Genomic DNA, 13,800 nt, shown 5'->3' with positions numbered 1-13,800 from the left:
TCCATGAGTGTCTGTTATGTGTACGTGTCTGTGCATTGGACACATCTGTTTATGCATGTTTGTGAGAGGTTGTGAGTTACAAAGAGACCGTAGATGCCGAACTAAACCCATCTAGCCCTTAATTAGCGGAGCCGGTTTGTTTAATAGTGGCCAATCCTGTCGCCCCTGGCAACAAACTAAAACTCTGGTCACCTGTTCACTTGGAAAGGGGCACAGTGAGGGTCTGAGCAGGCGAGGGAACTCCCCGTCCTCCATGAAACAAGATGAGGGCTGCTAAGGGAGGACCAGATCAGCCAGTGCCATCTCTGATTCAGCCTTTTTAATCAGTAATAATCAACAGAAGGCTAAACAATACACTTAATGACACACAGAGACAGCTTAAGATGACATAAGATGAGAAGAATGTAATATTTTTGTAGAATTGCTAGACTCTAATTGTTTTGCCACAGACTTCAAACTATGTCTTCATTTGTGTGATTAGCATGTAACGTTTCTTGAAACATTACACATTCATATTGTGCACAATTGCTTTGAAGATATGTTTTTAAATATGCTTACATTATACAATATTCCGCTCTAAAGTATTTATGATATTTTCAAACACCTCGAAAATCCAAGACGAGATCGTTTCTTCATTGGAACAAATTTAACGTTACATCACTTGCTCACCAAGGGGTCCGGAGCTTAAGGGACCTCAGTGGGTACCATCAGAGACCAAACAGTTGCTAAAAACATCATAGTCAAATTTAATTAAAATTCAGTTTACTTTTTATTTTTTTATTTACAAAGGATGCATTAGATTGAAACCAAGTAAAAGTAAATACACGTATAATGTTGCCAAAGTTTTCAATTTAAAATAAATGCGAATTCAAGATTTTTTTTTTCGTCGCATACACTTATTGATTATATAGAGAATATATAACCAGCACTGAAATGTGAGAGTACGCCAGATCATTTTCCACTTTTTAAAGAATCCAGAAAACCAAATATTAAGTAACACAACTGTTTTTAACATTGATAATAAAAAAAAACATGTTTCTTTAGCTCCAGATCAGCATATTAGAATTATATTTGAAGCATCATGTACAATTTTGCCAGTTATGTCGTCTCAATATGTTACCAAAACTATGGCAGCACATGATGCAAAAAATTAATTGTGTCTCTATTTTTTATTTTTGCAGAGGTACTTTTTTATGAAGTCGAACTGATTGTCCTTTCGGTGCTGTTCCTCCTGGCTTTTGGTCACGCTGATCATTTTGTTTGTGCTCAAATGCTCCCATAAGCCATCACATCTTGATGAACACCACAGAAATGAAAAAGACGACACACAACACCATCACAACACACACAGGCACCGTAACAGCAACAGATGGCACCTGCAAGGCACTGATGGTAGCTGTGGCATCTGACTTTGTTATACACTGAATACTCAAGTCGCTTGTTGTTTGTTGTGTTTATATAAAGGTCTTCTGGTTCATGCATGATAGAAATGTTTATTTATAATCCTTCCTGACCATGCTTGAACGCTATGTTTATTTAAAGGGTTTCCCTTTATGAATGATCGCAATGTTTATTAATAGATTATCTTGTTCATTAATTATCAAAGCGTTTGTTGAAGGTCTTTCTCACAGGTTATGCTGAAAGAACATTCACAGGATTCTTGTAACTTCTTAATCTTTTAATTTACTTTGCAACAACAGCTCCAGCAGATCTGAACCCAATGGAACATGAGATTATTCCCATGACAGCCTGACCTCACCATGACATGCAGAATTCAAGCCCTGCAGTACCTCAGCAAACCACTGAGAGGCATCCGGGCCTCTTTCAGCAACACAACTGCCTTGCAAAGAGCGGTCATTCACAGCCAGACAGTCGTTTTATGAGTGCTTAAAGGTAAGGTTGGATAAGTGTTATTTTATTATTTTTTACTATTAATATTATTTTTGTTTGATTTTAATAATATTAATATGTCATTTTTTTTTTTACAATTTTGATTTAGCTCTTATTTTTATATGTTGAATTTTCATTTGAAGTTTAATGTTACTTTTTAATAATTACTTGTTTATATATATATATATATATATATATATATATATATATATATATATATATACACACACACACACACACACACACATACAAATATATTTCTATTTAGCTTTATTTCATTTCAGTTTGAGTCATTTTAGTACTTCTTTTATTGCATTTAATTGCCAAAACAACATTTCTCATTTTTAAATTTCATCTAATATTTCTATGTTTGATTATAGAACTTGGGGTATTAAGCTGTAGGAAAAATCATTTCCATCAATCTTCAGGTATTCTGTCTGATCTTTCCTTCTTTCTTAATGTAGTCAAGTTAATCTCGTATAAAACCTTGTCCTCATGAAGCACACGGAGAACTTGAGAATAAAACCTTTTACAGTGCATTTTATTATTGGTCAGTGGTAGAATTCTGCCTCACCTGTTGTTAAAGCTCAGGGTTTGCAACCAGGAGGTTGCAGGTTTGATTCCCGAAAGGATGAGATACAAAATCCACTATTGTGGTCAGCAAGTTAGATGATAAATAGAACGATATAAAGAATGACAGAACGCTAGAACAATAGATAGATAGATAGATAGATAGAACAACCTATAGACAGAACAATCGATAGATAGATGATAGATATATACATAGATAGATAGATGATAGATAGATGATATATATATATATATATAGATAGATAGATAGATAGATAGATAGATAGATAGATAGATAGATAGATAGATAGATAGATAGATAGATAGATAGATAGATAGATAGATAGATAGATAGATCGATCGATCGATAGAAGAAAAACAATCTTACTTTCTTATACTTATCCCCCCATACAGAATCAGCCAGAGAGCTGGCAGAGAGCGCCTGTCTTTTCTGGGGTTTTCACACTTCCTCTCAGAGTTGGGACCACATAAGTCACATAAGTCGCTGCCCAAACTGCTGGGGGTGGTGACTGCGCAGATACCCTTGATGATTGCGGTGGAGGAGCTGGAACATCGAGACCTGTGGAGGTGCAGACAGGTACATGAGAAATGCTTCATTTTCAATCTTGCAAGGGTGAAAGCGGATGTTGTGTCCAGGACGTTTGAAAAGTTATTATCCTGTTTTTTAGTTTACATAACATCAATTTGCAACTTTGTAATTAAAGGTAAGTGGGTGAGGAATATTCTCGACCTAGCAATTATTGTTTTGGACAAAAATGACAGAGATCCTTCTTGAGTATAATAGAATTATTTCTGAATGATTGTGCATGTGACGATGAAGACTATTGAGGCTGAAAATTCAGCTTTGCCATCACAGGAATAAATGTGAACTATAAATCTCAAAACTCCAGTTCTTCTAGATAAATATGATATGACTCGCAACTCTCACATTGATCAGTTACTGCTGAGATCACCGGAGAGTGGACGACACACAGGTTGTGTCCTTCCTGATGATCTCTAATGAAATGATTTGTAATTGTTTAAAAGTCAAACTACTAGTTTAAACCTCACCTTTGTTTTGACTGACTGTAAATCTCTTTCACAGGACCACACAGGTCAGGAGGCACCATGTGACATGACTGAAAGACGAATCTTTACCATGGGTACTCAGATTGGATCTGCACTGGTTAGAGAACAAATCAGCTTGCTAAATATATACAATCATATTGAGAAGTCAAAGCTTGGCAATAAATAATTTTTATAAGCCACACCAGGCATGCACATACTGGCAAACTTCATAAATTACCAAGCCTTTTACTTTGTTTGACTCTGGCATGCATTAATCATGACCAGTCATGAGCACTTAACTGAAGCATTTCTAATTTATAATGCACAATAAATACTTTGTTACACCCAAGATCACATTCTCGTTCCTACACAACCTGTTCTGAAATCGCAAGAGTATCTGCATAGTAAGAACTACATCTACGACAATGTCAAAGCTCGAAGCGTCCTGGTTGGTCAGGACCTGTCGGTCAAGCTGTGGGCTTCGAGTCTGGCATATCGCAGAAAAACAAGTACAGGCTCTATAGAATATGTGGCAGATACGGAAATGAGAAAGTGGCAACCCCCAGAATCATTAGCACGGCAGCCTCATGTGAGTTTAATGTAATATTTATATTTTCAATCAATGTTTTTGTAACCATAGATCTTCACACTGTATTTATTTATGTTTATTCCTCTATAAATGTCCTTTGGTATTTTGCTCTATGAGATGGTGACAGGTGAGTGTGTCTGTCATCCAGTCTTATAAAACTCTCTAGTAAAGCTACAGCTGCAAGGTTGTAGTACGGCTCCATTTGAATGGGAAAAAATTATAATCATCAAATTATGAAGTTCTTTGGAATCTCAGGAGAGCCCCCCCCCCTTTCCCAACATCATAGCCAGTGAACTTCTGCAGCATTTACAGAGAGGGAACACAATAAAGAGACCACCCAACTGCTCTAATACAAGCAAATATGCTAATACAACAGCAAATATGCTTATCTAAAAAAAAGCAGGCATATGTTCTAAACTGTAAAACAATTAGTCAACAATGAATCTATTATGACTTGTTTTTTTCACTAGATACTCTATTATCAAATCCTGCTGTCAATGGAAACCAATGGATCGAATCTCATTGGCTGAGCTGATCAGAAAGCTCCAATCAAAAGAGAGAAGTGCCAATGATCAGGCAGTGCTGCGAGTGTCTGAGCCATTTGACAAGGAGAAATACATGTGGGAAGCGGGCTATGGGTAATCACTCAACTATGCTGTGCTCTAATGGTCCCTTTATGTGTCAGTACTCATCTCATCAAAAGAGCTGGACACTAGCTATGAATAAATGAACAGTCAAGGTTTGAGATGAGCCCTTTAAAATGATTACAGAAAGCCACTGGTTTAAGACAGTGGCATCACTATAGAATTTACAGAAGAGAAACATTATCTTATCAGGCATGTACTATTATTCAGGACTTTAGATTATGGCTAAAGGCTAAAAGCTCAATTGTAACACAAATGAGAAAGAGGGGATGTTATGTAAAATATGCAACAGTGAAAGATTATGTTATACATACGCAGAAAAATGTAAGAGCAAAGCAATGTAAACGTATAAAACACAAACGAACAGACCGTGTCTAGCAATAGTACAGGTAGTGCGATTTAATTTATAATTATATTTATTTACGTTGGAACATATCATACAATTATGTTCATTGGTACTCATCTAATTCAAATAAGACTTATTATTATTTATTCTAAAAATAATACAACTTTACACAGTGCCACTCATGATTTTGATACACATCCAGGAAAAGCCACAATAAAATATACAAATGTCCAAACATCAACACTTCTCTTTAGCAGTCACTCTCCTTTTAAACTGCAATGAAATCAATTACACCATTCAACACAGACACATGAACTTAGTTATTTACAGGGTGATGCTCTTCTAACTGTACAGGAAGCAAGTAACTATGAGTTGTACATTATGCACAGTAAAGGTACATTATGTGAAAGGATTGAACAGTTAATAAGATGTTTGTGTTTGCTAGTGTTAGAAGAGGGCTGGCTCATCGTGGTGCTGCTCTTGACCACTCGAATACAAACCAAAGTGCACTACTGCAAGAGGAATGTTGTCTTTCTTGGTCTTTTTTGGAGTTGCTCTCCGTGCAACATATACATGATCACAAGACATCAGAATGGGGAAAAAGCAGTTCTATATATTATCCCTGGCTTACAAATGTGCTTATTAATAAATACATTTCCCATTCAATATCTAGTCAAAAATAGAAACATCTAAGCAATAGCAGCATAAAGCGTCAAGTTGACTTACATGATAGGAATTATTGGTAAAGATTCTCTAATAGAAGTAAAAAATACATGAATAAACAAATAAATACTATATGTGTTCTCTATGCAAGGGATTCAAAACTAAGAGTCTTATTTATGTATTATAAACACATTTACTCAAATCAAACGAGACATCTCTCACTTGTCAAACCTCAAAAGTGAGTCAGTGCAGCACACATGTGATCCTGGAATACTAAATCACCAAGCACAGGTAATTCAGTAGCAGGATTTATAGTTACAATCTTTATCACGTCATTTGCTAAAAATCGTTATTTGAAATGTGAACTTGTCTAGTTATTGAAACACAATTATTTAACTATAGTTACAATTACAGTTGTTGAGTACAATTCATTGAACACTGGTCGGTTATTTTTTCTTTAGATGTATTATTTTTTTGCAGTAAACTAGCGATTTTATTCTTGGCATAAGCTTTACTAGCTAAGCACTTTCAGTAAATCTAAATATTTTTCAATGAATCTTCTAATTAAATATGTTTCAACTATTTTTGATAAATGGTAGTAGTGATCTCAAGTACTAAAAAAACGTATACATCTCAATATACACTACTTTTTATACAAAATGAACATCAGTGCCAAAACCTTGATTATGATGATCGCCAACTATCATTCAAGGGGAAAACACTTTGGTTTTTATTTGTTTTCTAAAAGATTTGACAATTGAAAAAGGCGAGAAATAGGAAGGCCAAATGTAAAAATTCCCTTTTTCTGTTTGATCTGACATAGGAATTAATGACATAATGTTTGATAAATCACATTAAAACTGCACTAAAATGCACAAACAGGAGTAAATGAGCAATAAATAGATAAACATCTCTAGAACATGAATGAATATTGCCCCGAACCAAAATAAAGCTCATGGACTATGAGCTCTCGTATACTTTCAAAATATAACTAGGTGATCTGAGACTTTCCCCTGCGGTTCCCTTCTTAATCTGTTTGCTCTAAAGAATATTTTTTCAGTAAATAAATAGTATTATATTTCTATCTTCAGTAGTACGTCATGGCTCTAATCATATTAAGCTATATAGTTACACCATTTCTTAGATGGTGGATTTAGATTTCTCCTCTTTACCAGAATCCATCAGTGGCTGGGTAACTGAGCTAGGCTTTTTAGCATCTGCCACAGTTTGCTCAGATGAGCTTGCTCCCTGTCCCGAGGAAGATTTGGGAGCTTCCACCAATGGGATCTTTTCTTTGACCGGAGAGAGTGAAAGTGTGACTCTGCCGGGCTCCTCCAAGGTGGTGGCAGTCGGAGGCGGAGCCCCACCAAAACCACGGGCGATGTCATCAAAAGTTCGCCCTTTGGTCTCCGGAACTTTGAAGTATGTAAAGATGAAGAAGAAGATGAGGAGGATCGTGAATATAATGAAGACATAAGGCCCGCACAGCTCCTAGAATTCACAAATGAGAAAAAAAAAAGTTCATTTTGACATTGGGCACACATTTGATCACAAAATATGAGATAAAAATGTATTATATTAGGAAAATTATTAAAAAAAAATAATTTAAAGTTCAAATTCAAGTTCATAGGTCAGTGATTTAAAAAACATTTATAAATGTTTAATTGAAAAGCTGGTGCTCCGTACAGAATAGTGACAGATTTACTCTAAAAACAATATTGATTTTTAAGTGGTTAAAGTAATGGCAACTGATTCAATAAATGAATCTAAATTAAATTCCTACCTCCAATTCTTTAATTTAGGGAAATGGATTTCAACAAGGAGAGGAATACAAAAATGTATAATAAAATAAGATCACGATAAACAGTTAGTCATGAGATAAAATATAATTATAATAAAATAAAAATAATGATAAAAATACTATAATAAAAAATATATTTTAATGGGTTAGATAAAAATTATTAGAAATTCAAGTGTAAAGTTGTTATTATTATATATATATATATATATATATATATATATATATATAATTGAAAAGGTGGCTCTCCATATAAAATATTAATCATTTTACTTTAAAAGGAAATACAGTACTTGCAATTGGATTAAAAAGTTAATCTAAATGAAGCTCATACCTCCAGTTTAGGGAAACTGATTCCCACAAGAAAGTTGGCTGTCCAGTTGGAGCATCCTGCAACAGCCATGGCGGCAGGACGTGGCCCCTGAGAGAACAGTTCAGCCACTATGAACCAGGGAATGGGTCCAGGGCCCATCTCAAACATGGCCACAAAGGCAAAAATTGCAGCAATGCTAAGGTAGCGAACAGCCTCGATTTCCTTCTGCTCAGGGACAACGGTAAGAAAATACAGTTATTAGACTAACATTCCCCATGATGGTCGGATATTTACAGTGATTATTTTAAATCTTCAGTAAAATGAAAACAGACAGCAGGACCCACCAATAAGAGAGCAATGGTCATGACCAATGCACTGATGGCCATTCCACCCAAACCAATAAGGTGCAAAGTTCTTCTTCCCGCCCTCTCCACCAAAAAGAGCTTATAGAAAAGGATAAAATGGAATTATTGTGTCAAACTCATCACATCACTCATCAACACTTTTTCTCACATGGTTTAATGATTAAATACTTACAGATACTACAGTAAAGACAGTGTTGACTATTCCAGCTCCAATGGTGGCATAAATGGGCTGAGTCACTCCAGCTGACTTAAAAATACCAGTTGAGTAATAAAAAACCTTTGAAAAAAAGAAAGTCACACAAAGGAAAGGCAAAATGGTTAACTAAAGAATGCAATATGAATGTAAAACAGGAACACTATTGTATATTATACATTTGACAGTCCAAAAAAACAATGAGTAAGAAATGAGATGTTCAGCACATTACAATTTAAGACAATGCAATGTGCTTTGGTCACACAGTCAGTGCAGTAATACATTCAAATTTTTACAGCATCCATAAAGTATGCATATTATAAACAATACACATACTGTTTTACATTTAAAATGACAAGCATAGTGCATGATGGGTAATGTATGTCACTCACAGCGTTGATGCCAGAGAGCTGCTGGGACAGGTGCAGCATGACAGCGATGAGCAGAGGCTGGCGGTAAGCAGCGATGCGGAAGAGCTCTGGGATGGTCACCTTCTTCTCCATGGCCATTTTTGCGCTCTCCTCTTTCATCTCCTGCATGTCCTTCCCCACATCCTCATAACCACGGAGACGCACCAGCGCTGAGGGACATAATTAAGGTTTGGTGACATGCAGTAGACCAAAAACACAATACAGCAATATATATATATATTGAATGAGTTATTCTCTAATAATCTGCTTCTTAGGAGTTATTTAGTAAAATCATTACTTTTGAGGATGAATGTCTCAGAAAATGGAATCAGATAATAATGTTTACACTAAATAAACACATTCTGTAACATTTGCAAAAATGTCTTTTTATATAAACAATATTATGCATGTAGTTTAAAATGATATCACATCTTTATCTGGCTTAAAGTGAAAGTGTACAATTTCTCCAACGCCTAGCATGACTAAACAGAATTGCAAAATCTGTTTGTTCAGGAAACAGGTTTGCAACTGATAGTCTCACTCAAAGCCAGTTTTGCTGTGTTGGGTGGTCAAGATGTTCAAACAGAACAACATTTTGAAAGTGGAGTTTTAAAAGAGCATTTTACAGCTATCTGGCATCTATTACACATTTATGTGTGTAATAATCTGGTGTAAAATTATTTATCAAGCTCCAGTAAATGAAAAGCGGTATATGTTATTTAATAAAGGGCTCCTGTTCAAACAGATGTTTTAGCTCATTTTGTCATCAGCACACATAATTACATAATTAGTGTTAAGGGGAAACATAAGGTAAAGTGCATTTGGCACAATTTCATTGGCACTCAGAAGAACCTTATTCACAAAATAAAAAAATGTTTAGGAGTGGCAGCAAATTTTTTCCGACCAATGTAATTTTCTTCCTTTTTTGTAAACCCATCATGGATTTTTTCATTTTCTATTGAAACAAAAAGCAATGCAAAAAATGCATTTGCTGTTGTTTGCTTTCATCAGCCTAAGCTGTTCAGTGAAGTATGGCTGCAGTTCACTGGAGATAAAGCTCATTTGTGATCTCTCTCTTACCTTTGCGGGCCTGTTCTTCCTCATTGAGGTTAATGAGCAGGTATCGAGGGCTCTCGGGACAGAACGGAAGCAGTATACATTGCAGGATGGCAGGTAGCACGGTTAGAGAAAGAAGTACAGGCCAGAGCTTATATGAACCCAGTAGATACTCCAAACCAAAAATCTAGATGGAAAAGGACATGACTTATAAGAAACTTTAACATTTACAAATATCAAATAAAAACAGATTAGGTTATAATGGGACAAATTAGACTAGCAGACTTAAAAATGGATCAGCAGATTCAATTAGAAGCTTCATGTAACTGAAGTGCATCAAAACTAATTATAGGGGATATTTCCCCAATGCTTTGTTGTGGCACAAACATATAATAAGGCCACAATAAGGCTCTTTACACAAATTTTTATAAACCATCTGGTCATATCCAAAATCAAAAACTACAGTAAGGGCAGCAAAATTACATTGCTGTGACATAGAATGCTTTACCTGTGCGATTAAGATGCCAATCACGACACCAAGCTGGTGCAGGGTCCCAAAGGCCCCGCGGAGGGGAGTTGGCGACACTTCCCCAATATACATTGGAGTGAGACCAGTGAAGAGTCCACAGAACAACCCAATAATTAGTCGACCGGCAATGATCATCTCATAAGAGTAGCAGAGAGTGCACAGTCCCATGAGACCCCCACCAATCAGAGCCAAGATATTCACAAGAAACATCGATTTACGTCTGCAGAAAGGAAAAACAGACATGGGTGGAGTTCAATTGAATTAGGAACACTAATTCAGAACTAGAGGAAATTAGAAGAATTAATGCAAGAAAGATGAGAACACAAATGTTAAGACTTACACCCATCTTTGGATGAGAATGTCTATAAAACTTTTAGTAAATACTCATATTGAATCATGTTCATTTTATTGTATTTTGACTAAAATGATCTACTGTATACTACTTTCCGTTGGCAATAACATGCAAAATTATAGAATAAAACGTGTCAAACTGTAATAGACCAGACTATGGGGCACCGTTGGTAAAGTGGCTCATGCTGAAAATAACAGCAACATTGTCACATTTAGCTTCAAACAATGTTTAAAAAACTGTGAAAACTATGAATTTTTGATGGTCACTTTTTAGCAAATTTACAACAATGTCTGTCAACTTACAGATATTTTAAATAGTTAAATATAAATATTACATGTTACACCTAAATGTTAAATCTAAATGTTAAATCTATATGTTAAATCTAAATTTAAATCTAAATGTTAAAATTAAATTTAAATCTAAATGTTAAATCTAAATCTAAAATCTAAATTTAATTTAGATTTAACATTTACATTTAACATTTACATTTAGATTTAGATTTAACATTTACATTTAGATTTAACATTTAGATTTAACATTTACATTTACATTTAGATTTAGATTTAACATTTAGATTTAGATTTACATTTACATTGACATTTAGATTTAACATTTAGACTTAGATTTAGATGTAACATTCAGATTTAGAACTTAGATGTAACATTTAACATTTAGGTTTAACATTTAATATTTATATTTAACTATTAAATATCTCTAAGTTGACAAATATCGTTGTAAATGTGTTAAAAAGTGACCATCAAAAATTCATACCGTTTTTTGAATTTTTTGAACATTGTTTGAAGCTAAATGTGACAAAGTGTTGCTGTTATTTTCAGCATGAGCCACTTTACAAACGGCGCCCTATACCAAACTCTACTCAAATATTTAAACACACACACACACACACACACAAATAAAATAATTTAATAATCATTTAATAATTTAAAATGATAAAGGATTTATCAACACAATCAAAATGTAATGTTGTGAATTTTAGAATTGATGATTTTTCTTATTGGTTATTGCTGAGGAAAAAAAAAAAACGGCCAAAACCAGGGAGAAAGGCAGAGAAGGCCACAGAAAAAGAACAATGGCCACTGAGCACACATGAATGCTTGCTTTGTATGTGTCTGTTCTGACAGTGTGGACACAGTGTTCAAGCAGACAGGAAGACAGAGAGGACAACTCTTCATCTCTGAGTGCCAATACAGTAAAATGCTTTTATTATTAAAAAAGCATTTACTGATTTTGAAATAGGCTGATGTATTATATAGCTCTGGTTTCTCAACACAGCAACAAAAGTGAAAAACCTCTCTGTACATCTTCCTAATATTTTTTCTACGTTACTGATACACAATGTCATCATTAGCTCCATGGTAATGGTAAATGGACTGCATTTATATAGCGCTTTCAACAGACCACATGGCCATCCAAAGCGCTTTACAATTTGCCTCACATTCACCCATCCACTCACTCATTCACACACCGATGGCGGTGTCTGCCATACAAGGCGCCATCCAGCTCGTCGGGAGCAGCTGGGGTTAGGTGTCTTGCTCAAGGACACCTCGACACTTGGTCAGGTGGAGCCGGGGATCGAACCACCAACCTTCCGGTTTGTAGACAACCTACATGAACCACTGAGCCACTACCTCCCCATACACATGTTATTACACATGACAGATTCATTTTCACTCACCTTCCAAATTTGTTGGCTATGACACCGACACTGAATGATCCCATCATTCCACCCACACTAAAGATGGCCACAGCAAGACTCCACACAATGGTGCACACACCCGGCTTGATGGGCTCCCCATAACGCTCCATCCATGTGGCATTAAAAAATGCCCGCAGTTGCTAAGAGGATAAAAGGTTTTCATTTAAGATGGTCACTGCATAATTCACATACTCCCATTTGTGTGTGTGTGTGTGTGTGTTTTTAAGTTTGACTGTTGAAAAGTTTGGGGTCAGTAAGATTTGTAATGTTTTTAAAAGAAGTATCTTATGCTCTCCAATGGTGCTGTAATACTATACTATTATACTACTATTACTACTATTATATAACTATGTTATAATACTTTACTATACTCCTGTTCCTATACTTTAAAATGTTATTTATTTTTATAAATATTCCTATGAATTTTCAGCAGCTCTTGATCCTTTAGAAATCATTCTGATATGCTTATTTGGTGTTCAATAAACATTTATTATTATTAATGTTAAAAACAGCTTAATATCTTAGTGAAAACGGTAAAAAAATTAAAACTGTAATCTTTGATAAATAGACAGTTCAAAAGAACAGCATTAATTTGAAATAGAAATATGTTTGTATTACATTATTAATGTCTTTACCATGACCTTTGGTCAATTTAACGCATTCTTGCATCAAACCCTTAAAATAAATCATACTGACCCCAATAGTTTGATTGTGAAGTATATGTTTGTTAGAACTTTTGATTTGTACTAGACACACACACCTACTCACCTGTTCGGGGGCATTTATGACTCCTGTGTTGTAGCCAAATTGTAGAGAGCCAATTACAGCCGTTAATAAAGAAAACATGAGGTAGCATGTCACCTGCTTCTGTGAGAGAGACAAAAGGTTCAAGGTTGGTTATTCATTCATCATTTTAGTTTTTTATTATTATTTTATTTTATTTATTATTATTTACATCTTTGTAAATTTTTATCATAAAATTTCTAAAAACATAACATTTATATATTAAACATTTTCAATATTTAAAAAATATTTAAACGGCATTAAGACCAGGTGTGTTTCTTTAAACTCAAAGTTTACTGGCTACTCCCATATATTCTTTTGTTAACGTTTGCTTGACTGATTTCTCTAAAGAAAAGAATGAAAAAAGGTCAAGCCATTCACAAGATTTATAGATTTATGTCTGCAGAATGAAAATGTATAGACAGCCTGGGAGGAAGTTCAACTGAATTAGAAACACTAATTCAGTGGCAAACAGACTAAATGAGAAAGATGACAGCAAGAAAGAGAAGAGCAG

General features: G+C 34.9%; 1 protein-coding gene and 1 pseudogene across 1 annotated transcript; one reads left to right on the top strand and one right to left on the bottom strand.

Annotated features, from left to right (window-relative positions):
* The first annotated feature begins 1,081 nt into the window (after window positions 1–1,081).
* LOC113061926 (tyrosine-protein kinase STYK1-like) lies at window positions 1,082–4,783 on the top strand (annotated as a pseudogene).
* Window positions 4,784–5,164: 381 nt separating this feature from the next.
* Window positions 5,165–13,391, bottom strand: LOC113062153 (solute carrier family 2, facilitated glucose transporter member 1-like). The gene is made up of 9 exons (XM_026231778.1): window positions 13,272–13,391; window positions 12,483–12,643; window positions 10,414–10,654; window positions 9,930–10,092; window positions 8,832–9,019; window positions 8,419–8,523; window positions 8,226–8,324; window positions 7,903–8,106; window positions 5,165–7,261 (listed from the first exon to the last, which is right to left on the bottom strand). The coding sequence occupies exons 1-9, from the start codon at window positions 13,347–13,349 to the stop codon at window positions 6,911–6,913; spliced, it is 1,590 nt and encodes a 529-aa protein (XP_026087563.1). The 5' UTR covers window positions 13,350–13,391; the 3' UTR covers window positions 5,165–6,910.
* Window positions 13,392–13,800: the final 409 nt, after the last annotated feature.

This window comes from Carassius auratus, chromosome 44, assembly GCF_003368295.1.
Source record: "Carassius auratus strain Wakin chromosome 44, ASM336829v1, whole genome shotgun sequence".
Taxonomy (NCBI): Eukaryota; Metazoa; Chordata; class Actinopteri; order Cypriniformes; family Cyprinidae; genus Carassius; species Carassius auratus.
Note: the sequence above shows the minus strand (reverse complement) of the source record. Positions and strands in the feature narration are given on the sequence as shown.